Genomic DNA, 26,831 nt, shown 5'->3' on the forward strand with positions numbered 1-26,831 from the left:
GTGAGCAGTGGCGGTTCTAGGTGGGGGCCTGGGGGGGCCAGTGCCCCTGCGACAACAAGCTTGGACCCCCTTGTGGCCCCCCTAAATGTGGAGTCAGTGTGAAATATTTTTTTTTATAGTGTGTCACGCATTGAGCATGACAGTCACTCGTTTCAGTCTTTTGTCTCACACTCCCGTCACACATTGTATTTCTCATGCGGAAAAACTATTAATAATATATTTAATATACGCAATTTCTCTGGCCGCGCCGCTCTCACGTGAGAATCAAGCGCGTCTCGCCTGGAGTTCAGCAGTCGACCCTGCTACGCATCAGCCAATCAAAAAAAGAGAAGTGCTACTTAATAGCCAATCAGAAAAGGGCACTATTGTATCTGGGTAAAATTTAACGCAACAACCAATGAAAAAAAGCATATCCTGGAATTGTTCATATGATTCTGTTACAACATCTTCCGAAAGTTTCTTCACCCGTCCCACAGATGAAACTAATCACTGGAGCTCCGAACATCACTTGGAGCACGGAGTAAGGCATGATCTCCTGTTTTAATGTTACAACAAATTCACAACTTGTTTGACAAAAACTATGACAACTTGACTGATGTAAGATGAATCTTTCCCGTAGCGTAAGCTAGCTTACGCAATGCTCGTTCCCTCATCTAGAGAGAACCGAGGTTACGTTAGGTAATCGATTCGTTTCCCATTTAATTAGTATCAGTCTGTAACTTAGACAACAGTTTTACAGCCTGTTCACTGACAACACCTGCTCAGAACAAGTAGTCTAGGCCTAGTCATCTTATTACACGAATCCTGATGACTGACATATTGTCACATTATAAACATCTCTCTCTCCAAATAGGCTTAATAATTTTATTAGCACTAGATAAATTAAAGTGTAATGCATAGTCGATTTTAAAACATCTCTCTCTCCAAATAGGCTTAATAATTTTATGAGCACTAGATATATTAAAGTGTATTGCATAGTCGATTTTATAGGTCACTTTTAAAATCATGTCATATTTTATAATTATATCCTGGCCAAGGATGCATTAATTATTGCTTCTGTCTTTCAAAGATGTCAGGAAAAAAACAATTATAAAAAAACTCATTCACCCTGAGAGGAAAGCCCCCTAAAAAGGCCAGTTTAGAGGATAATTTGCTGATCTTTTTGCAAAAAAAAAAAAAAAAAAAAACCCACAAAAATCGTAGATTAATTTGTAAAAATGATATATATATATATATATATATATATATATATACATACTGTATATTCAATGTAAAAAAATAAAATGGAAATTCAAATACAGACTGATATATGTAATGCAAATGTAAAAATATAATGGAAATGCAAATTGTTGGATAATTATAAACAGGTATTTTGCTTATTTATGCCTTCAGTGCAGTGCAGAAAATGATAAGGTCTAAATGTAACTGGCCCCTCTAACAGTACAACTGGCCCCAGCTTGGCCCCCCCAGTTGAAATGGTCTAGAACCGCCACTGTGTGTGAGAGAGAGAGAGAGAGAGAGAGAGAGAGAGAGAGAGAGAGAGAGAGAGGAGAAATGTAACAAAGTTTAATATTGTTTGTAAACTGTGTTTGGTGTTTGAGAGAGAGGAAGGTGTTCAGAGAGTCTGTAGGATGTTAAGCTGTTATTTGTTTTATGGACTCAATGTTGAAAATTTAAAACATTTCAAACACACTGTTGGCAGAAGTGAAAAATAAATAATTTTATGAAATTACAATTTTGTTTGATTCCATGGTGTATTTTACTGAACATGAGTATTTACAATGCAAATTATTGTAATTTACTGGAAAATACTTATCTTGTCTTTTCATTTTATTAAGATCAGATTCTGCATGTAAAATTAAAATAATAAGGTGACTTGACTTGCACTTGACTTAACCTACTACAAGACTTGACTTGACTTGACATAGCGCCTGTGACTTGACTTGACTTGACTTGCCCCCCCCCCCCAAAAAAAATACTTGGGACTTACTTGAGACTTGACGGTTAAGACTTGAGACTTACTTGAGACTTGCGTGACCTGCGCCCATCTCTGCTCTAAGTTTTAAGACAGTTCAAATGGAAGTTGGGAATTATGGGTTGTTTGAATAAATCTCCTAGGAGAAATACATCAAATTACAACGCATGTGTTTACCAATCACCACCATACTCGGTGTGCATGAAGTCAAGACATTGAGGATGCTCAATTCCGGACGGATGTTTGATTTCTCGAACGGTTTGGCCGTGGCGAGGAAATGAATTTTATGACTGAAAAAGGACACATAAAATGTGTTATAACTTTGCTCGTTTTACCTACAGTTACAAAACTTGCCACGTATATTGTTCTTGTCAAGCCGATCAACTTTCTAATTAACAGTAAGAAGCTCAGACCAAAAGACAGTCAGATATTGTAGTTTTGGATGTGTATCTTGTCTCTATCAGTGTCTGTGTGGGGAGGGGGGGGTTGCTGGTGTCTTTGTGTGTGTGTGTGTGTGTGTGTGTGTGTGTGTGTGTGTGTGTGTGTGTGTGTGTGTGTGTGTGTGTGTGTGTGTGTGTGTGTGTGTGTGTGTGTGTGTGTGTGTGTGTGTGTGTGTGTGTGTGTGTGTGTGCGTGTGTGGGGAGGGGAGGGCTGTTGTCTGTGTTTATATGTGTGTGTGTGTGTGGTTGGCTGTGATTTTTCCTGCAAGTCCTTGTCTCTAAGTCCTTGTCTGTTAGCATAACAATTTTGTATTTTTTAAATGACAAAATATGCATATAACCCCCATCTTTTAAATGTATAGTTTTCTTTAAATAAAATTAAGATTGTATTTGTAATTGAAGCTGAAAGAGTTTAAAATTCATGTGCTATATTTCAATGTATTTGTTTTCCTAAAAATTTTAAAACACTAACCTCATTCTCAGTCAAAGCGGGGGCTACATTTTTGCACGTCATGCAGAATAACCCTAAAGGCACCAAGGTGGCGGTGCCACCGGCTTTATATATATATATAGCTGCGAGCAGCGATGAAGGGCCAAAGCTGGCGGTACCGCCACCCCAGTGCAGTTTGAAGCAACTCAGGGTTTGACAAAAGTGGGGTTTAGGTAACTAAAGGCACCGGGGTTGCATTGCCACCGGCTTGGGCCCGCAATCGCTGCTCGCAGCTATATTTAGGGCCCAAGCCCTGAAAGGGCGAAGGCCCTATTGTTTTCCTTAGGATTATTATTATTATTATTATTATTATTTATACGACTATTTGGGCACTTTTGGGGCCCTTAACATGCTCAAAAACTCTTGAAACTTAGCACACGGGTCAGAACCCGCGGCCATCAGGGCCGGGCTGAAGATGGTACCCGGGCGTGGCAGGGGGACTAGACAGCGCCCCCTGGAACGGGGTCCGAAAACTTGGTCCATAAATCAAACACGCTTGCATGTAATAATATGAAACTCGGTGCACATATAGATCTCATCGTACATATATACCTCATACTATTACTTTTTACCCCAGCCCAACAGGAAGTCGGTTATTTAGGGTTGTTCATAAAACACTCGCAATGGAATTTGAAGTACTACTCCTAGAGAATTCAAACACACGGCACGAAACTCGGTCAGCATGAAGTCAAGGCATTGACGATGAAAGTTTGCGAGGGGATTTTTGATATCTCGAACGGTTTGGCCATGGCGAGGAAACGAAATTATGGCGAGAAACGTGAAACAGGAAGTGTGTCAGAACTTCAGCATACATTAACTGATCTTGATGAAACTTCAGCAGTGTGTTCGCTGTAAGAGGACGATCACATGGATGTGACTATTGTGAGTCAAAGTTATAGTGCCACCAACTGGTAGCAGGAAGTGTGTCACTTTCAAAATGCTTTGAACTCACCCTTTTATTTTTACCCGATGTGCTTCAAAATTAATCTGTATAATGTAAATACATAGCTGATGAAGACCTGTGAATGGATTCTTGATATCTTTGATACTGTTGCCGTGGCAACGCATCAAACTTTAAAATTCTTTTTTTTTATGATTTTGAGACTCTTAGCGGCTTTTGGGGCCCTTAACGGGTTTGAAAACTCTTGAAACTTTGCACACAGGTCAGATCCCACAGCCATCAGAGCCGGGCTGAAGCTGGTACCTGGGTGTGGCAGGGGGGCTAGACAGCGCCCCCTGGAACGGGGTCCGAACACTTGGTCCATAAATCAAACACGCTTGCATGTAATAATATGAAACTCGGTACACATGTTGATCTCATCGTTTCATCTATACCTCACGCTCTTACTTTTTACCCCAGCCAAACAGGAAGTCGGCTATTGAGGTTTGTTTGTAAAACGCTCGCAATGGAATGTGCAATACTCCTCCTAGAGAATTCAAACACACGGCACGAAACTCGGTCAGCATGAAGTCAAGGCATTGAGGATGAAAGTTTGCGAGGGGATTTTTGATATCTCGAACGGTTTGGCCGTGGCGAGGAAACAAAATTATGGCGAGAAACGTGAAACAGGAAGTGTGTTATAACTTCAGCATACATTAACTGATCTTGATGAAACTTCAGCAGTGTGTTCACTGTAAGAGGCTGATTACATGGATGTGACTATTGTGAGTCAAAGTTATAGCGCCACCAACTGGCAGCAGGAAGTGTGTCACTTTCAAAATGCTTTGATATCACCCTCTTATTTTTAACCGATTTGCTTCAAACTTCATCTGTATAATGTAAAAATACAGCAGATGTAGACCTGTGAATGGATTCTTGATATCTTTGATACTGTTGCTGTGGCAACAAATCAAACTTTAACATTCTTTTTTGATACTTTTGGGACTCTTAGCATGCTTGAAATTGCTTGAAACTCAACAGATACATCACATTTATCACAGTAGACATGTGCAACTATGGCAAAAGATTAAAGTAATGTCAAAAAAGTAAACACTAAAAGCCTCATATCTTCTAAAAATGTAATTATACATCATTTGTTTCTAAATTAAATTATACAAATATTATAACTTCCCCAATTTTTCCTTTTTTTTCATTTAAGAATTATGTTTACGTTCAAAAACAGCCAGAATTGTTGTAAAATTCATAAAAAAAATAATAATCTGAGTCATACGTAGTGCTATACTGCCCTCTTGTGTTCAATATCAGGTAGGCCTATTGTGTATATTCCCACCGGTTAATCAACGTGTGACTCCGCTGGGACTTGGGAGCTTTTAAATCGCTTACTTAAAACCGAAAGTCGAAATACGGATGTCCGCACAAGACATTAATGGTGTGGAGTAGAGCGAGCATTTTAAATAAATTCCTATTAAGTAGGATTGAACTAAACAGAAAGAATGTTCACTCTGTTCTGCTGGTTCCTCGCTGGTGGATCATATGATTACTTTGTCATAATCTATGACAAAAATGCTATTATAAACCATATTAATAATAGATAATACACATTGCTCTTATTTTTGAAAAATACATTCATGAAAAACAAGATAACAAAAATCATACAAAAATATAGCCATGGCTGCTATAAATGTTTGAAATGCATAGGACAGATGTTTAATGACGCAGCAACATATAATTGAAAGGCAATTAATAATCTGTCATTACGTCACTGCATTATGATATTACGGCTCCAATACGGTGCAGCACAAAGCACTTATGTGCATCCCGAGCGGAGAATGATGTGCTTGAAGCCACATGAAGTTACAGCGCAGTGAGTCCGTATTGAAAAGTTCAAAGCACAAAGGAAATACATATTTATGAACAGTGTATTATACATTATCTATCTATGCAATAGTTTATTGAGCCTTTTCTTTTAAAGGTTTTAAATTTCAGTTACTGTGTGCGTGAAGAACAATTATAGTGCTCTGACTCTAGTGTTGTGATCTAACCGACAGCGTCCGACACCCGGTAGAAAGTAACACGGTTAAGTTACAGCAATAAAGTCCAGCAAGAAAAAGTTTCTTCATTCGAAAATATAGACCTTTAGACCTTTATCTTAAAGATCCAGTATAATAGGATTAACATTCAATCATCTTGAAGATCGTTTCATCATTGACTGTAACCGAATGTGACGTGCTGTTTGAATGCGGAATGGAGAATGACTGACAGGCGCAGAGAGGGAAAAGTTTGTGTTCTTGAATTTAATGACTTAAATATTAATTTCTATATCACATAATAGCTTCAGAACACTAATAATACAGTACACAAAAACTTTATGGTACTTTAGAAAGTTTTTGTGCCTTTGTGCCTAACATAGAATAGTATATATGCACAATATAGAATTTGAATCAGCCTCGTCAAAGATGGCAGTGTCAGAGCCGATACCGATCCTGAGTATCTAATCGGCGCACTTCTTTTCAACAGTCAAATTGAAATTGAAATTGCTTGAAACTCAACAGATACATCACATTTATTAGCCAGTAGACATGTGCAAAGTTTCAGAAACGGGCATAGTGCAAGGACTAAATAGCGCCACCTTTTGACAAAAGTGGGGTTGTTAGTTTTATCTACAGTTACAAAAATCACTATATACATTGTACTCCTCAAGCCGGACAACTTTCTAATACATAGTCATTAGCTCGGACCAAGAGGAAGTCAGATATTTTGGTTTGAATATGGTGAGCCTCTCTCTGAGTCTACGTCCCTGTATGACAAGCCCTTTTAACATTTAAAAGCTAAGTTTGCCTGTCCGGAATTAACATTGTAGATATCAACAACGTCTTTCTGTCTATTCGTAATTACATTTTGGATAGTTTGTATTATCATTTAAGATATCTGTAACATAATTGTGACTAGTCGAAATGACAGAGTATGGCAAGCCGTTTTAACATTTAATCATAAAAGGGCCAAAGCCTTCGGCACCGCCACCCGGGTGCATTTAGGTAACTAAAGGAACCGGGGTGGCGGTGCCACCGGCTTGGGCCCGCCATCGCTGCTCGCAGCTATATTTTTCCTTAGGATTATTATTATTATTATTTATACGACTATTCGGGCATTTTTGGGGCCCTTAACATGCTCAAAAACTCTTGAAACTTTGCACACGGGTCAGAACCTGCGGCCATCAGGGCCGGGCTGAAGATGGTACCCGGGCGTGGCAGGGGGGCTAGACAGCGCCCCCTGGAACGGGGTCCGAAAACTTGGTCCATAACTCAAACACGCTTGTATGTAATAATATGAAACTCGGTACACATGTTGATCTCATCGTTCATATATACCTCATACTATTACTTTTTACCCCAGCCCAACAGGAAGTCGGTTATTTAGGGTTGTTCATAAAACACTCGCAATGGAATTTGAAGTACTCCTCCTAGAGAATTCAAACACACGGCACGAAACTCGGTCAGCATGAAGTCAAGGCATTGAGGATGAAAGTTTGCGAGGGGATTTTTGATATCTCGAATGTTTTGGCTGTGGCGAGGAAATGAAATTATGGCGAGAAACGTGAAAAAGGAAGTGTGTCATAACTTCAGCATACATTAACTGATCTTGATGAAACTTCAGCAGTGTGTTCGCTGTAAGAGGACGATCACATGGATGTGACTATTGTGAGTCAAAGTTATAGCGCCACCAACTGGTAGCAGGAAGTGTGTCACTTTCAAAATGCTTTGAACTCACCCTTTTATTTTGACCCAATTTGCCTCAAACTTCATCTGTATAATGTAAATACATAGCAGATGAAGACCTGTGAATGGATTCTTGATATCTTTGAAACTGTTGCCGTGGCAACGCATCAAACTTTACCATTCTTTTAGGATGCTTTTGAGACCCTTAGCATGCTTCAAATTGCATGAAACTCGACAGACACATCACATTTATTAGCCAGTAGACATGTGCAAAGTTTCAGAAACGGGCGTGGTGAGGGCTCAGTAGCGCCACCTTTTGACAAAAGTGGGGTTGTTAGTTTTATCTACAGTTACAAAAATCGGTATGTATATTGTACTCCTCGAGCCGGACAACTTTCTAATTTACACTCATTAGCTAGGACCCACAGAAAATCAGATATTTTTGTTTGAATGTAGAGAAAATCTCAGAATTTTGCCAGTCTCTCAGTGTCTCTCTGTGTGAGTGAGAGGAGGGGCGCCTGTCAGGTTAATTTTAACCCTTTATTTGCTGTGTGCGACTTCTCTGGCATTTTCGGGGGCCTGAACATCCTCTAAAACTCTTGAAACTTTGCTCACGGGTCAGAACCCATGGCCATCAGGGCCGGGCTGAAGCTGGTAATCGGACGTGGCAGGGCAGCTCGACAGTGCCCCCTGGACTGGGATTCGAACATTTGTCCATAAATCAAACACACTTGCATGAATTAACCCTTTAAGGGGCAAGTATAAATAATTTTGATGGAAAAATGATTCATTGCTATTTTTGTATGTATCTAGACTAAAATGGCAGAGTTCATAAATTTTTTTCAAAATATGACCTATAGTTTCTAAGTTATACTCTGTATCTCCCGAGATACATTGCCCATTTAGGGTTACATTTTGCAATTTATTATTTTTTTTTATTATAGTTAATATGACAACTTTTAAAACATTTAATGAACAATTAATTAGCTACAATTTTTCATGTTATCCATACAACATTAGAAAAATTGGAAAAAAATGAACTTTTTCTCCCAAGATGCATTGCCTATGTAGGATATACATTTAATATTTCATAACTTTTTAACCCCTTAACTGTCACCGTCCCGGTACCGGGACGCCTAACTTTACTTCACTGTATTTCTATTAAATCCTAATCTAATTATGACAAATTATATATTTTTGGAAAGGTTTAAGACTTCTAATTAAATATTCGACCCGTGTTTTGTGTTAAAAATTATCTAGGAAGAGTATTTAATGAATTTATGACAAGAGTGCACCTAAAAAAATCTGCATCATAACAGGAGGTCTGACCTTTGTCACAAAAAGTTGATGCACCCACTTTTAATCATTGAAACTTCTGTTTTTATGCTAAAAGTTCATAATAAAACATATAATCTAGTATTTTTCAATAAAAAATAAAAAGTATAGTGTAACATTATCCTCTAAAAATTATAATATATATGTATATATTATCATATAGACCATTTCAATCGCTATTTGCGGATGGAAGGAAGTGACGTGTTTGGCCCTCAGACGTTTCCGGTTAGTTAACGCGCACATTCAAAACAAGAGACGGGAAGCGTTTTTTTATGGCAATTGATCGATTATTTTCTTACTAATTCGATAAAACATGTCCAAATTTAAATTAGGAGCGTGCTGCTCGGTTGTTGGCTGTTCACTCAGGCCTGGAACTAACTTACTTTCGGAAATTAAAGCTTATAGATTTCCTAAAAACAAAAATCAGCGTGACGCCTGGATTACAGCAGTGAAGAGAGAAGGCTGGATACCAACAAGCAACTCTAGGATATGCAGCACACATTTTATCTCTGGTAAGTAAACATTTGTGTCACTAAATTATTTTTATTTTTATACGTTAATTAGTTAAGTGTGATGAATAATTATTTGAGCTAGCAGTTTGGCTCCATCATTGTTTTCACATGTAACTCGATAGCATGTAATGTCAAATAGCTAACGTTAGCTTTTTGATATTTGTATTTCCGTTTTCTAAATGTTCTGTGGGCTATAATAGAAAAGTAGCCTTAGATTAGTTGTCTAGCTAAATTATCCATTCAGCTGACAGCAGTGTAAAACACTTTACAATAATGTTTTATTGTGTAACATTACCTAACTGCATTATTTTACGAAATATAACGATAAACAACATTTTTAATCACTTATTAAGCTTTTTTAATGTTAATTCCAACTTGCACTAATGGATTCAACAATAACAGTATGGTTTTTTTTTGCATTTCTCATTAACTTGTTAAATTTAAACATTTACTTTTAATCATTTAGCAAACGCTTTTATCCAAAGCGATTTATAAATAAAGAGATCGACAAAAGCAGTCAAATCATCTTAAAGTAATAAACAAATCTGTTTTTAACAATTGTAAATGTATTAGACTTGCTGTAAAATGTTAATTATTTGTTCATGATACCTAAAATATAACCAATACAAGCCCTGTTGTGTTACAGACAGTGTGCAGGGGTCATACGGATAGCTAACTAGCTAGTTTATTGATAATTATATTAAAAATGCTCTTGGTCGTTATATAATATAAATATATAACCTATCCCAATAATGTTTTTCTACTTGTGTCTTTAGGAAAGCCATCAGATGATCCTCTACATCCAGATTACATACCATCAAAGCTTCCTCACAGACCTGATACCTTCAGAAATATGGACCGGTATCAGAGGTCTCTGAGACGGGCGTCACAGGTTTCTGAGATGAGCATTGGAGTTCAGCCTACTGAGGAAGTGCAGGACATGGACATAGATGTAACTCAAGTTAAGTCCTTCAATGATATGTGTGTTGGAACAGATCTCACAATGAGTGATATTGAAGATATGCAGAAACAGAACACATCTTACAAAGAGCAAGTGAGAAGCCTACATAAAAAGGTACAAACTCTCACCAGTGAGCGGAAAAGACGGAAATCTGATGTGGATTTAAACGATGATGGAATCATTCACTTCTACACTGGCCTTCGCTCATGCAAAGTGTTTTTTGCCCTTTTGACATATCTCACCACTGCTTGGAGTCCGAGAACACATAGTCCTCCAACACCTCTCCAGTTTTACTTGGTCTTAATGAAACTGAGACTTGGCCTCACTCATAAAGATCTTGCCTTCAGGTTTCATTGCAGTTGTGCTACAATCTCTGCAATATTTCACGACTGGTTAAACGTGATGACACAGCGTTTCAGCTCTCTAATTCGTTGGCCTTCTAGGGAAGAGATTAAAAAAAATCTTCCTGACTTGTTCAAAACCCCCCCATTCAATTCAGTGAGGTGTATCATAGACTGCAGCGAGATTTTTATTGACCGACCAACATCACTCAGTGCAAGAACAATGACATACTCCAACTATAAGTCCCACAACACCATCAAATTCCTGGTTGGCATCAGTCCAACGGGGTCAATCACATTCCTTTCCAAGTCTTGGGGTGGTAGAGCCAGTGACAAAACAATCACAAAATCATCTGGTTTAATTGATCTTTTGGAAGAGGGAGACATTGTCATGGCTGACAGAGGGTTCAGTTTCCCTGAGTATTTTGCTGCAAAAGGAGTCCAGCTACTCATACCAGCTTCAACCCGTGGAAAGACGCAGCTTTCAGGACAAGAAGTGTCTGTGTCACGTCAAATGTCAAGGTTGAGGATTCACGTGGAAAGAGCTATTGGTCGTATTAAAAAGTACTGCATTCTGAAACAAACACTCCCTGTAAACTTGGTGAAGCGAAGATCAGTAGACACTGTGGCAACTGTGGATAAAATTCTTCTGGTTTGTTCTGCATTATCGAATTTGGACAAGTCATTAATTCAGTAAAAAAAACCACGAGACACTGACAGGTGGTTAAAAACCTTTTATTTTGTTATTGAATGATTGTGTACATCATTCTGTATATCTATTGTATATAGATTTCTATTGGATAAATGTTTGGTCTTAAATTATCATTTTTACAATTATTACATTTACAATTATTAAATTAAATGATCATAATCAACAATTATTAAACATTTGTTTGTTAATGAGAATATTTGTTGTCCTGCAATTGATTGAACGTATTACAATTATTAAAATAACAATTTTAACAAATTACTGGGAAGGTTGTGTATGAATTCACATTTTTTTGGATTATGGTGAACAAACTGAACAAAACCATTGCTCACCAGGGTGCCTTTTTAAGCCTACACATTTCAGGTGAAACACCTTGTGACAGACAGAGCACTGTGTGACACATGTTTTAGACCTGCTTTTACACAAACAGGAAGTCTCTGCGATCAGAAATTGTTTCATCAGTTTGTGTGTGCAAATTTCTGTGAGAATGTGCTGTCTGTAGAAGAGGTCCAGTTTTGTTCTAATCTCAGCCCAGTACTCTTCAGAGAAGTCTACTTTCTGAATGTGGCAGTCCTCTGTTGTCCAAATGACAAAGAAAGATGTTTTCAGTTCACACACTGCCATTTGCCCCTGAACTTGTGCATAGTATGCATGGTTCTGTTTAAGCTCAAAGTTTTTTCCCAGACAGAAATCTTTGCTCTTGATAGCATCAGTTATGGACATATTTGCATACTTTAAGGGGCATTTTATTTCAAGTGTTGCGCGTGGGCAGCACTTGCAATGGACTATTCCATCTGGGCTGGCTCCTAAATGAGGAAATTTTGGATTTACTACTAACCCAACTTCTTCCACTATCAAGCTGTCATGACAAGTCATCTGGTTTGAAGTAAATGCTTCTCTTGCTAGTTTTTCATTATTCTTTCCCCAAGCTAAGGCTGGTACATTTCTGCTGGATGTGTAGCCCATAATTTTTGATGTCACGCTAGCTTGACTTGTCTTGCTTCTTAACACTTCATTAAAGTGGCTAGCTGTGATTCTGCCCTGTCTCTGCTCAAACCACTGTTCACAAGAGGACTGACCTAGTGTGCTTTCTTGGAGGTGCTTACAATTCAGTTCATTAAAGTAAGTAGGGATGGTTTGCATGATTTTATCTAGCTCATTTTGTAGTTCATCATGTGACAATAAACTGTGCTTCTCATCAAAAAGATGTGTAAGGGGCTTTGGCAAGTTTGTTGCATCTACAGTGCTGTCACTCAGAACTGCTACGTGTGATTTCTCACTAGAATCTGCCTCAGCTGTAGTAAGAACATCAACTCTGTCTGTGTTCTCCTGCTCTCCCTCAGATGCAGTGTCTGTATCACTACCTACAGTTATAGTGGTAAACAGTGCACAGTCTGGGATCTCATTCTGAAATCAGAATCACATTAAATCATAGTCAAATTTATTTGTGTAACACATCTCTCAATACAGATAATTAAAAAAAATGTGAATGTACATGTTGATGAAAGTGTAGTTAGATATCTGTATTGCATTTGGTTTACATTATTTGATAACACTTTAGAATATGGTTCCTTCGTTAATAAATACCTACACTGGAACAAATGAGTAACACACAATATTAACAATCTAGTAACTAATCAAAATCTACTTACTACTTACTACTAACTACTTTTCTATGACCTGCTTTGTCCTTAAAAAGTTCCTATTTGACGATTCAATCCATACAAATGCACACACATACACAGTATGTGTATGGAAAATCATGAAATGTGTTCTTGCAGTTTTTAGTTATTTCACAGATATAGTTAGATACATGTATAAATGGTGCATATTTCCATATATGTATTCATTTATGTGACTATATCCATGCAAACCATGTAGGAACATGTGTTTTGCATATTGTCATGAGGTTTCTGAAAATTCCTTACCTTTAATGACTTAAAAAGCATGCTTGGTGAGACCGGTGTGACTACTCTGGGTAAGATAGGCTCCCTACTCTGAATTGCTCTTTGTCTGACAGGCTTGGAAAAGTCTATGTCTGCTACTGGTTTTGGATCAATCTAAAACAAAGTGGGATTATACATTTACAGTGAGTATCTACTTTTATATAAAAGCAGCAACACACATCCCTTATGAAAAATAACTATGGTTATTAACCAAGTAAAAGAAGTCATGTTTTTGTTTCGTTTTTTTTTTAATACTAATGCCATGATTAAACTATGGCTAGTGTTGCAAAACTATGGTTATTTTTGTTATTTATGTATATTTTTTGGTTACCATGGTTTAACTACAATAACCCTGTTTTCTATTTGCAGTAAAACCGTATTTCATTTTCATAAGGGATGTGATTAGAATTAGATTTTTAATTTAAATAAATTAGAACAAAAAACACGTTAGTCAGAATTGAATTGCATGCACCTTCTTGTTTATTCGTGACCACATGCAGGTCTCAGATGTTACAGATGGAGCATTCAAACCTTCTCTAACACACTGTTCCACAGCAACCAGGATTGCAGCAACATGGCTACACACTTCACCTAACCTAACCACAAATATTTCCAATCGTATGAAATAATTAATTATGCAATGGGTAATAATAGAATACAACAATTTGTTTACTAAAGGATTAGCAACGTGATTTATTATTTGAATAGACATATTTACCCAGCCATGCAAGTGCAATGCCCGCTAATAACCTCCCCGGTCACCTTAGCAACGAACCACGCAGAGTACGTTTTTGACAATGTCTGACTTGCTCCAACTTCACCAAATACAAGACAAATATCGTCCACATTGTAGGAACAAATGTTTCCGACTTTTCCACTGAGGAAGTAGTTGTAAGCATCTAGGCTACGATATGCCTTAACCGCTTCTCTCGTGTAGACGCACTCGGTCTCCACCAGATAATGGTACATGTCTGGATACGACACTTCAGGTAAATGTTTTACGTTCTGAGTGAATAGTTCTCGCCTCAGCGTCTGATTTAAAGGGTCCGGTAATTCCACGCAATCGCCTATTTTAAGTTTTTTTGAATATCTTAACTGTTCTGGTTTAGCTAGACTTAAAAAGTATGAGCTAGTCATTTTGTTTTGACTGTGCTGTAGTTTAAAAATGGCGACACCGGAAGTGCCTCAGGGCCAGACATGCGCAGTAGCATTCCAACGCGTCTGTTATTGTTTACGCCATTGAAATGGTCTATAATAATATATTATAAATATTCACATATTTTAGTAGTTATCATAAATTAGGTATCATTTGAAAGCTTATAAACTCAGAATTCATCCTGTGAAAACCATTTTATAATTGAACGTTGCGTTACCATAGAAACGGTACTTATTTTATGAGGCTCCTACCCTTTTGGGCATCCTTATATTTCATAATTTATGATTAAAACCTTTTCTAATCTTGACAAAACACATATTGTCAGAAAGGTCTGAGTCCCAAGGTTCCAAATTTTGTGACAAAATTGATATTTGGACAGAAATGTATTAATTTGTTAAGGCAGAATGTACACAACTAAACTCAATGGAATTCAATGGCACCCGGTGGCTATTTTTGGTACTACGCCTAAACAAAATCTCATGGGAACTTCAATTTTTGTGATATCAACTTCAAATTTGGAACATAACTTGGTTAGATTTATGGCTTTGATTTTATAGTAATTTTAGAGTAAAAATATTTTGTAAAATATATATTTTATATAAAATAAAAATACATAGTGCAGTATATTTGATTTACTGTGAATTAAAACTTCCATAACTTTTTCATACTTTCATTTTTTGAAGTTTTTTCACTTCAGCAATAATCTGCTGAGTGTTTTCTTTAAAACAAGACCAAACTTGGGTATATATTCCAAGGCATTCTTGAATTATAACCATTTAAGTGTGAATAGAGCATTTAACCCCCATTCGCAAAAAAAGGGGGGGGGGGGGGGCTGACCAGTGACCAGCCAAAGCCTGACTTTGCACTTCTGACACATGATGGATTTCTGCCCATCCGGGCACATCCAAAACCTTTATCCTATTCAATATCTGTAGAGAACATGAGAATATCTGTGAGTGATCAGCCCTGGAAAATACCCTTATATGGGCAATGTATCCCCCGGGATACAAACATTCAATGCCTAATAATCAAAGTTGTGAGAAGATTATTTTGAAAATAACAACAAGAACATGTAAAACTATCCTTAAAAAACTACTTTCTAAAACAAAATCACTTTAAATAGCATAATCGTGAAAAATATAAAAACACTTAGCTCATGGCGAGTGTCTTTGTCCATATATGCTGCCATTTTGGATTTTGATACAAATATTTGGAATGTTATAGCAAAAAGTCACATGACCTGATTACATGACCCATCACCCCATCAGTGTTTCTCATCAACTGCAACCAAATAATGCCTCTCCCCCCATAGCCCCTCCCCCTACAGCCTGTTAAATGTCTGTATCCCCCAGGATACAGAAACTCTTTAAGGGTTAATATGAAACTCGGTACAATTATAGATCACATCAGGCCAAACAACTTTCGTGCTCTAAGTTTTACGACAGTTCAAATGGAAGTTGGGAATTATGGGTTGTTTGAATAATTGTCCTAGGAGAAATACATCAAATTACAACGCATGTGTTTACCAATCACAACCAAACTCTGTGTGCATGAAGTCAAGACATTGAGGATGCTCAATTCCGGATGGATTTTTGATATCTAGAACGGTCTGGCCGTGGCGAGGAAATGAATTTTATGACTAAAAAAGGACACAAAGTGTGTTATAACTTTTCTCATTTTACCTACAGTTACAAAACTTGCCACGTATATTGTTCGTCAAGCCGATCAACTTTCCAATTTAAAGTCATTTACTCTGAGCAACAGAAAGTCAGATATTGTAGTTTGAATGAATTTATTTCCCCTGCGATTCACTCTCTCTCTCTCTCTCTCTCTCTCTCTCTGTGTGTGTGTGTGGGTGTGTGTGTCTGTGTGGGGAGGGGAGGGCGGTTGTCTGTGTTTATGTGAGTGTGTGTGCGTGTGTGTGTGTGTGTGTGTGTGTGTGTGTGTGTGTGTGTGTATAAAGTGCAGGGTTTTTTTAGATGAAGTAGAATTTCTATAACTATGTGTTGAACTAATAAATCACTCTTGTGTGTGTTAAACACAATCTACTTAATACAGACAACTTCATTATAAACAAATCCCAAAAATATATGATTATAATTCTTTCTAGAACAACATGGACCTGGATAGCTGATTTTTATGGAGGACAGTGAAGAGGAAGAGGGTGCAAATCAAACAGCTCATTCTCAGACTACACAGCAAACAGCTTAAGTTTTTAGTGCTTTGTTTGAGGTTTTTAGTGCTCTGTCCTATCTATTATCAACATATAATAGATAGAACAGAACAAGAAAGGCAATTAATAATCTGTCATTGCGTCACTGCATTATGATATGAAAGGCTCAGTACAGTGTGGCACAAAGTGCTTATGCGCATCCCGAGTTGAGAATGATGCGCTTAAAGCCACATGGAGTTCCAGCGCACAGCGCATCGAGTCTGCATTGATGCAATATAGCTGTGATATAAATATAGCTGTGAGCAGCGATAAACGGCCAAAGCCGGCGGTACCACCATCCCGGTGCCTTTAGGTAACTAAAGGCATCGGGGTTGCGGTGCCACCGGCTTGGGCCCGCAATCGCTGCTCGCAGCTATATTTTATTATTATAATTAAAGGAACTACAGACAGGTGAGGAACTAATGAATAACCATGGAAACTAGCAATTAGAGACAACTCAAGCAAAATAGAACATGGCAATGAGTGAAAACGAAACCAAAACAGATTGAGACAATTACACTCACAAATACCAAATGTTGCCATAGTTGCATGCTAAACTATTTATTATATAAACAATTATATTGATTGGTTCAACAAGATGGCCGGCGGTCGGCAGCGTCGGGCAGATCCAGGTGCGTTTGTGCGCACTAAACCTGTGATTTATCAAACTTCCGATGGTCTAACAATCGTGGAAGATGAACTGTTAAACTTGCTCCTGATTAAGTCGAGAACTCTTGACCAAGATAACATCATTAAGTTGGTTAAATCTAGCTTCAGTGGAAAACCCTAAAATCAGTGGGGTGGTGAGCAGTGGGAGTGCTGACTTCCCCACTGCAGGTCAGCCGGCAGTATCTACTCCTCGTTGGCCTGACGACGAGGATCCACGGCATAAAAAAGATCCACGACCAAGTAGGCCTGTGGCTCAGACGGAGACGGATATGCCAGAGGATATTTTTCCTATGGACAAAACCCCACAGCGGGAGGGTCCAACTAGAGGAGCATCAGCCTTGTTGGCCTCTGCATGCGAGGGGAAAACGGACCAGGAAACGGCTGAGAAAAATAGTTGGAGTACTGTGGTAAAAAAGGGCCGCAAACGGTCTGTAAAAACTTATGAAGGAAAACAGAATACACGAAAGATGATTGGTATCACTGGGACCGCGGTGATTAACAACGATGATCTGTCAACTGTGGGCACGAAGATGGTCAGTGTCTTTGCCACTAAATTTAACGCGAACCTTGAAGCTGATACTCTGCGTCTTTTTCTTCAAGAGCAGATGAAGCGTGAGGTGAAGTGTAGGAAAATAGACATCCCTAACAGCAGATTCAGCTCCTTCTGTGTCACAGCAGAATGGAACGAGTGGAAGGAAATGTACAACCCTGTGTTTTGGCCTGCTGGGTCAGTCATCCGATGTTACTTCGAGCCCCGACGTGCCAAAGGGGTAGGCGGGGCGAATCTACCCAAGTCAACCGGAGAGCAGGTGCTCTCCCATGGAGCACACACGGGTCCGTCGGTCCCTTCACCGATTGCGCGAACCAGCGGCTCCGCTGGGATTGACAAAAGTGCATAAATGCGTGTGGTGTCCTACAACTCTCGTGGGCTCCGAGTTGGTCACACGGCAGCTGACAAGGCCAGGCGCCTTGTTGTTGACGCTTTGCTGGGTGACAGTGATGTGCTGTGCATTCAGGAGAGCTGGCTGGCCAAACAAGACTTGGACAAACTAAATGACTTGCACCCCGACTTCCATGGTGCTGGTGAATCAACTACTGATCTCAGCACCAAGATCGTAAAAGGTAGGATTGCTGGAGGTGTGGCGATCTTGTGGAATGTAAAATATGACTCTATGGTGAAAATTGTGCGTCTCAACGTGGACTGGGCCATTGGCTTAGAATTTAATTTCAATGGAAAGATTTTTATTATTCTTAATGTATATACACCCTATCAATCATATGATCATGTGGATGAATATGTTAGCAGGCTTGCTTGTATTCAGTCTTTCATCGAAGACAACAGCTCAACATGTATTTATGTCTTAGGTGATTTTAATGCTGACTTGGCAAACAGCAAGTCCTTGTTTTATAAACATTTGTTGAGATTTTCCAAAGATAGTAACCTTGTCATCTCCAGTAAAACCTTCCTGCCTGACACTAGTTATACATACATTAGTGAAGCTTGGAATACCACTTCATGGCTAGACCATGTCTTATCTACTGCTGATGCTCATGCCTCCTTACAAAGCATTGAGATATGTTATGGATTAGCTACCACTGACCACATTCCTATAGCTATGGTGTTGAATGTGCAAAAGGTCCCCAAGGTAGTTAAAAATGAAGAGGCTTATGAGGCCAAAATAAATTGGGGGAAACTATCTGAGGGTGATGTACTTAAATACTGTTTTAATTCCGATGCTGCTTTAAGTAAATTGCAGCTACCTATGACTGCCATTTGGTGCACTGATATGAATTGCGGGGACACTTCTCACAGGAATGGTTTATGTGATATGTATAATGACATATTGAAAGCCTTAATTGAGGCTAGTGGGTCCTTATTCACGCAGACCAGGAAAACCAGGAATATAAAGCCTGGGTGGAATCATTTTGTTGCAAACCATCATACTGAAGCCTGGGTTTTAGCTGGTCGGCCCAGACAGGGACCTGAGCTTGAGCATAAAAAGAAAATGAATGCCAAATATAAATATGCATTGCGGTATATAACTAAGCATGAGCAGGTGCTAAGTGCTTCCTCAATGGCTGACTACTTGCTTAAAAATAACATAACTAATTTCTGGAATGAGGTGAAAACCCTTAATAGAACCAAGACCGCTCTCCCATGTAACATTGAGGGGGTGACTGCACCAGAGGACATTGTTGACCTCTGGAGGCAGCATTATTCAGCGTTATTCAACTGTATAAAGAGTGAGCCTTATGATGTTTGTGTGATAGAGGACAAATATATCTATTTTCATCCAAATGAAGTTGTTAAGGCCGTAGGAAAACTTGCCGACAGAAAAGCTTGTGGCATGGATAACATTACATCTGAGCACCTAAAGCTAGCTGGCCCCAGGTTAGCAGTACTACTGTCTATTTGTTTCTCTGGGCTGGTGTGCCATGGAATATTGCCTGATTCCATGATGTCAGTCATTCTGGTTCCAGTAATCAAGGACAAAGCTGGTAAGGTTGGTAGTATTGATAATTATAGACCGATAGCCCTTGCCAGCATTATCTCAAAAGTTCTTGAAAGTCTAATTCTTGACAAAATAAGTGACTGTTTATCCACCACTGACAATCAGTTTGGCTTTAAGCCCAAACATAGCACTGACCAATGTATCTATGCACTGAAAGAGGTTGTTGAGGCATATAGAAGTCAGGGCTCTACTATGCTTTTAGGTTTTATTGATGCGTCCAAGGCGTTTGACCACATTAATCATTTTAAATTGTTTAATAAACTCATGCACAGGGATGTCCCCAGCAGCCTGGTACGAATCTTAGCCTTTTGGTACTCTAACCAAGGTGTGCGGGTTAAATGGGGGAACACTCTATCTACAACATATTTTTATGTTAGTAATGGGGTAAGGCAGGGGGGGATTTTATCTCCAGCCTTATTTAATGCCTACTTGGATGACCTGTCCAGGCAGTTGGGGACATGCCAAACTGGCTGTATGGTTGGAGAAATGTTGATTAATCATTTCTTATATGCAGACGACCTTACCATTCTATCACCAAGCAGCAGTGGGTTCCAACAGCTACTTAATATCTGTTCTGATTATGGGGTAGAATTTGATATTAAATATAGCGCAAAGAAAAGTGTGGTTATGATATGTAGAACAAAAGATGATTTGAACATTAAATTCCCTTCTTTCTATCTATCTGGAGAAGAGCTGGGAGTAGCTAATACCACAAAATATCTGGGGCACATCCTAACAGATACACTGGAGGATGATGCTGACATGAGCAGACAAAAGAGAGTGCTATATGTCCAAGCAAACATGCTGGCAAGAAAATTCCATCACTGCACTACAGATGTTAAAATCAACCTGTTTCGAACTTACTGCTCCCCTCTTTACACAGCTCCTCTCTGGGTTAGATATAAGAAGGAGAGCCTGCTTAAGCTAAAAGTAGCCTATAATGACTGTCTCAGGATTCTCCTGAAGAAAACAAGAAGTACCAGGGCAAGCCAGCTGTTCTGTAGGCTGGGTTTAACTACTTTCATGGCTTTGGTGAGAAATCTCACTTTCAAGTTTATGAGCAGCCTGGACCGATCCATGAATGAGCTTATTGTTCAGATAGTAGATCCAAGTCGTAGCTCTGTGAGGTACATGTCAAAAATATGGGAACACTGGTATCTATGCCTTCATTAGCTATATTCTTCTGTTGTTGCTGTATAGAAGGGGTATATATGAATGTGTGATGTTTTATTGATCTGTGTATAGTATTGTCTTCTGTGGGCCTTGAGTCTGTAATAAAGTTTAATAAATATAAACAAGTCTTCGTACTTCACTTGTGTCAACATATCCTATATCCAAGTAAAACAGTGGCCTTAATAGTTTATCAAAATCGAATGAAGCTCTGCTAATGCATTTCATTGGTTTGAATCTGTCTTTACAGTTTGCAATGGCAGCATGCGGAAATATTACGGTCTTGCTAAATGGGTCAATTCATCATGCTTTCAACAAAAAAAGGTGTGTATGTTTATTTTTCTAGCTATAATGTGCAATGTCATAAAATGCTTATGTCCATTTAAACTTTAAAATAATTTGATTTCTGCAGTTCAATATGTTCTCAGTAGAAATTGAGCTTCTTTAATTAATTATAATGGCCATAAACTGAATTGTTTAGTTTTTAACAACATAAACCCGTAAAAAACCTATATGTTTTTAATAAAACATATAGGTTTATAGAAACAGCCCATTAGAATTCTTATTAGGTTACTACCTAATAAGAATTTTAATGGGCTGTTTCTATACAATATATATAATTTCTGAGATCACAGCAAAGCTTTTGTGCAAACCTTTGGAGACAAGGATCACACAAATATAGCTTTATAATTTACATCTTGTCTGATCCCAGGCTATGCCTTTACTCCATCTACCTTGTAAACTTAGCAAATTTGCAAATTTAGGGTTCAGTACAAGTCAACAGCACTTGTAATGTTGACCATGACTAATATTCCACTTCTATTTATCTTCTCCTTAAACAAAAAAGGGTTACTGTGTAGCACTCATAATGGAAGTTTCAGAACACACTGTAAAAAATATTGTTGGTTTAACTTAAAAAAAAAGTAACCTGGTTGCCTTAAAATTGTAAGTTCATTGAAATGGAAAAATTGAGTTGGTAACACTATAATAACTGCACGCTATTAATCATTAGTTAAGCATGAGTAAACAGTTAATTCATCATTTATAAAACATTAATAGACATTAATAAGCAGTTTATAAATATAGCTATAAATGTTTTTTTCTTGATTTATACGCATATCTATAATGCGTTTAATAATTGTATTTTCATACTTTGTTAATGATCAATTAATAATTTCTAAATGAAGTAGCATTATTTACAAACCAGTTGTTTAAGAGTTGTCAGTCATTCATAAGATCACTTAGAAAGTGTAAGTAAATGTAGTAAATACAGGTAGTTATAAAGCATTTAGTAGTGGTTAGTTAACTATTTTTGTGAGCTAATCTAAAGTGAGGACTATTCATGCTTTGTAAAGCATTTATAAAGGCGATTTAAAGACTCATCAATCTTCTAAACAGTAAAATGTAACAAACACAACGCAGTGATACAGAACATAGAAATATTTAACAGCCTTTAAAAATGCTTTACAAGGCATGAATAGTCCTCACTTTAGATGAGCTCACGAACATAGTCAACTGACCATTACTAAATGCTTTATAACTACCCAAATTAACCCTGAATTACAGCATTAATACATGTTAATAAAGCATTCAATAACACACTAAGTAACCATCACTATATGTCTGAATGATAAGCTGTATGAATGCACATTTAAATAGTATATAAATCATTTACTTACACGCTCTAAGTAATCTTAAGAACCATTGACAACTCTCAAATAACTGGTTCATAAAAAATGCAATTCTTCATTTAGAAATGATAAATTGATCATTAATAAAGGATGAAAATACAATTATTTAACAAATTATAGATATGCTTTTAAATCAAGAAGAAAGCATTTATAGCTGTATATATAAACTGCTTATTAATGTCTATTAATGCTTTATGAATGATGAATTAATGGTTTACTCATACTTAACTAATTATTATTAGCGTGTAGTTATTATAAAGTGTTACCAAAACGTTCAAATATATATATACCCAGTGTTTCATGAAGTTCTGTATAATGTAATTTTGTAATATGATGATTTTGAGACATCTTACATACACGGAGAGAGAGAGACAGAGTGAGTGAGAGACTCACGTTCTTTTAAAATCAGGAACATATGAAGAAGTGCCTCACTTCAGCCATTGAACTAGCAATTCCAAATCCTGGTCCTGTAGTACCAGCAACACTGTATATTTTTCATTTCTCTCTTATCTACATATTTGAGGGCTGTGTTCTTAATTGTCCCCTAAACAGTCATTTGTAGTAATGTCCTAAACCATGCGATTCATCTTATTCGAACACTTATATTATTGGTCATGTGACAGGAATCCTGTCTATTCATTGTTAACTGTTTTCTATAAATATGTTTGGATTGGCTAAAGTTTATTCAGCTAATGTATGTCCTGTTTATAATGTGTAGCCTAATGATCAAATGCAAAGACAGCACATCACAAATATAAGCCCTTTTCCCTGTGGGATTTAATATCATATTTAATATCATATTTAAGTAGCCAATTTAAAATAAATAACATGTACAGACTTGTTTTTTTTAACTGTTATCTAGGGGTTTCTCAATTTTGGACTAATTGACCAGCACAGATTATATGCAATACATATTAATCATGAATAAAGAAATGGTGTTGAGAAGGATTGAAACTTTTGACTTTGTACACTATTTTCGTAAACACTCAATGAAATTGAACATCCAAATGCCCAATTTACAACTCTTTGTCTAGAAGACAAAGAGTTGTAAAACTTCCTCCCAAAGGGGCAGCTTCGCATTGGCTCACACACCTCCAGAGGGTGTGACATCTTCACTCTTTAAAATCACTGATCATCAACATCAGCTTTCTCTTCTTTTCTTCGGGTGGCGCTCCATCATTTAACTCCTTCGTGATCTACTATCCAAAAATGTTTTGGTAACACTTTATTTTACGACCCGCAAACAACTGTGTAAGTACACTGAAATTACGGTGTACGTTTCTGTAATGTACTTCCGTGTAGGTATAAGGGAACAATATGTTAAGTTTGGGGTAATAAAGGGGTAACAAACACATATACAACCTGCAAATAACTTTGTAAGTACACTGAAATTACGGTGTACGTTTCTGTACTTTTAGTGTACTTCCGTGTAGTTATAAGGGAACAATATGTTAAGTTTGGGGTAATAAAGGGGTAACAAGCAGATATACAAGCAAATTATTTAATTAGTTAAAAAATCAAAACAGGTACCTATTCTGTTAATACATTCCAGGCAAAAATTGTACGTCTGTTGTTTATAAAACATATCACATTTCTGGCAAAATATGTTCTTGTGCAATGTTACATACTATTATAAAAATTAAATTTATTGGCATTTCTTACTAGATTACTTAATGTTAAGTCAAAATAATTTGTTTTTGCTATGATTTTAATTTAGACCTTACCATGTGGTAATTAGTACTTACCTTATCCTAATGAATTGCAATGACACTTAAATGTCAGGGCAAATATATTGTGTAATTAAAACATTTTTTTGTTTGTTTGTTTGTTTGTTTTTGATAACTGTACCTTTCTCTGTAATTATTACAGTGCAAATAGTGTTGTTTCGTATTGCAGCCCATTCTCACCCCCAAGGCGTCACCTAACTGACGCCTTGGGAAGCATTTTGACCATGCTTCAATATCTGACGCTTTAGGCGCCCTTTAGCGTCAGTTAGATGACGCCCTAGGATCGTGTGTAACCCTACCCCCACCCCAGACCTAATAAACCTAACCGCGTCATCTAACTGACGCTTTCCTTTAGCGTCAGTTAGATGACGCCGTAGGATCGTAGGATACTGTCAAAATGTCCGGGATTGGGCTTTTGCTTTCTGTCTTCACTATTCGGGCTCCGTAATTATGTTTACATGCACAAGGTGTTGTTTCAATCGGACTGAATTCATTCATTTAAATCGGTGAATCTGAATGTATTATTAATCTAATATTCCCATGTTTTCGTCTCAGTCGGGATCCGTTTGAAGCTGAATACATCATCTGAGAAGCTGATCACATACGTGTTTGTGTCAAATAATATACACATAATGAATGGCGACTGTAGAAAGCAAAAGCTGAATCCCGGACATTTTGGGTGATCTTGGAATGTGGGACTGATTGTGCAAATCAGCAATGTAACGTTAGCATAGCCTAGCGTAGCAAAGTAGCGATTTTTAAAAACTTTAAAAACGTTTCAATAAACAACATAGTTGCAAATATATATGTACATAATTGTGTAGAGCACAAAACAAGACGGTCATATTTTTTTATTAATCATTTAAGCGAAAAAACTTGTGCATTTCTTACCCCTTGGTTTCAAGTAAGCTTGTGAAAATTCTTGGTCTTAAAGGAACACTCCGACTTTTTGGGACTTTAGCCTATTCACCTTACCCCCCAGAGTTAGATAAGTCCATACATACCTTTTTCATCTCCGTGCGTGCTATAAGTCTGTTTGACGCACCCACCGCTAGCCTAGCTTAGCACAAAGACTGGATGTGAATGGTTGCAGCTTTCATACTAATCCAAATGAGTGGCAAAATAACGCAAACGTTTTCCTATTTACATGTTGTGATTTGTATAGTCACAGAATGTACAAATAACAAAGTCAAATGAGACACAGACATCTTTTAGCCGTATAAAACTTGGGCACTATTCTCTGAAGGCGAAGTACTGCTACTTTGACGGAGTCATAACCGCATCACCGGAGACACGCCGTGGTGAGGAGCGGAGAGTTCGCTCAGTGTTTGGGTAACAGAGTCAGCAATTTATAAATACAGTAGTAAAAGCGTAATTTACAGTCATGGGTTTTCGCTCTATTGTAAATAGCTGCGACTGTAAGCAGGGGAGGTAATACCATGTTTCACAGAATTCCAACTAAAAACGCTGACTGGATGAAGAAATGGCTAATTACTCTGGATATTTATCCAAACACACCTAAATAGATTATCAAGGGACATTATGTTTGCTCGGTACATTTCAATGGACGACTATTTTGAAAAAATGGAATTTGCCACACAGACCATAATGTGCTGAAGGATACGGCCATCCCATCTATAGCACAGACAGGACAAGTGGATCACCTGCGGCTGAGGTAAGTGTTCCGTTATGTTTTTAGATGACCTACTGTAACAGTGCCATTAGCCAGAGCTAATGTAACGTTAGTGACACTATTAGGGTATGAATATGTTTTTATCTTGATGCGGTGCGGACGCGCTTGGAAAAAAAAAACGAGCGCGTTCACCGCGTTGAACTTGCACCCTGCGCGCGGCGCGCCTAGTAGCCTAAATTTGAAATAACCGTGGAAATAACGAACTTGAGCGTGCAAAAGGGTACGATAGGCTGTGAGTTTATTGTGCAAAAACAATTTGTGCTATTACTTTCCCCTTATTCTATCCTATAGTAATGCAATTATACTGTATATTATATAGGCTACTGTTGAATACATTTGGTTCAGCGAATAAATTGCATTTAAAATATATTGATTCCTGTAATAATAATTATTTATTCATGTGATATTTATAAATCTGGGTGCGTTTTTGGTTGGAAATCAATGAAACATGGTACTGTATTACCTGGTCTCCCCTGTTTATTGTCACAGCTCATACAATAAAGCAAACACCCATGATAAACTATGCTTTTCTATCTAACGTTAGTAATTGCTGACTCTTTACTCCAACACTGAGCGAACTGCTCCTCGTCACGGTGCGTCTCAGGAGATGGTTATCACTCTGCCCAAGTAGCAGTGCTTCGCCTTCAGAAAATATAAGTTAGTATTTATACGGC

General features: G+C 37.8%; 2 protein-coding genes across 2 annotated transcripts in view; both read left to right on the forward strand.

Moving 5' to 3' along the window:
• The window catches only part of LOC120495013 (ADP-ribosyl cyclase/cyclic ADP-ribose hydrolase 1), a 274,489-nt gene that overhangs the window by 80,509 nt on the left and 167,149 nt on the right, over positions 1–26,831 (forward strand). Inside the window, exon 5 of the mRNA XM_089125633.1 lies at positions 21,297–21,370. Coding sequence (XP_088981759.1) covers positions 21,297–21,370 — 74 coding nt within the window. The remainder of the gene's footprint in view (positions 1–21,296; positions 21,371–26,831) is intronic.
• On the forward strand, positions 9,094–12,864 carry LOC120460468 (uncharacterized). The gene is made up of 2 exons (XM_089125767.1): positions 9,094–9,369; positions 10,146–12,864. Exons 1-2 carry the CDS (start codon positions 9,171–9,173, stop codon positions 11,366–11,368), a joined length of 1,422 nt encoding a protein of 473 aa, XP_088981893.1. The 5' UTR covers positions 9,094–9,170; the 3' UTR covers positions 11,369–12,864.

This window comes from Pimephales promelas, chromosome 22 (genome assembly GCF_988280905.1).
Source record: "Pimephales promelas chromosome 22, fPimPro1.hap1.1, whole genome shotgun sequence".
NCBI classification, from domain to species: domain Eukaryota; kingdom Metazoa; phylum Chordata; class Actinopteri; order Cypriniformes; family Leuciscidae; genus Pimephales; species Pimephales promelas.

Bases quoted from the DNA above. Each gene is read 5' to 3' on its own strand.
- LOC120460468 (XM_089125767.1), top strand. From the start codon at position 9,171: ATGTCCAAATTTAAATTAGGAGCGTGCTGCTCGGTTGTTGGCTGTTCA. The intron at 9,370-10,145 runs GTAAGTAAACAT...TTGTGTCTTTAG, and splicing joins CAGCACACATTTTATCTCTG to GAAAGCCATCAGATGATCCT.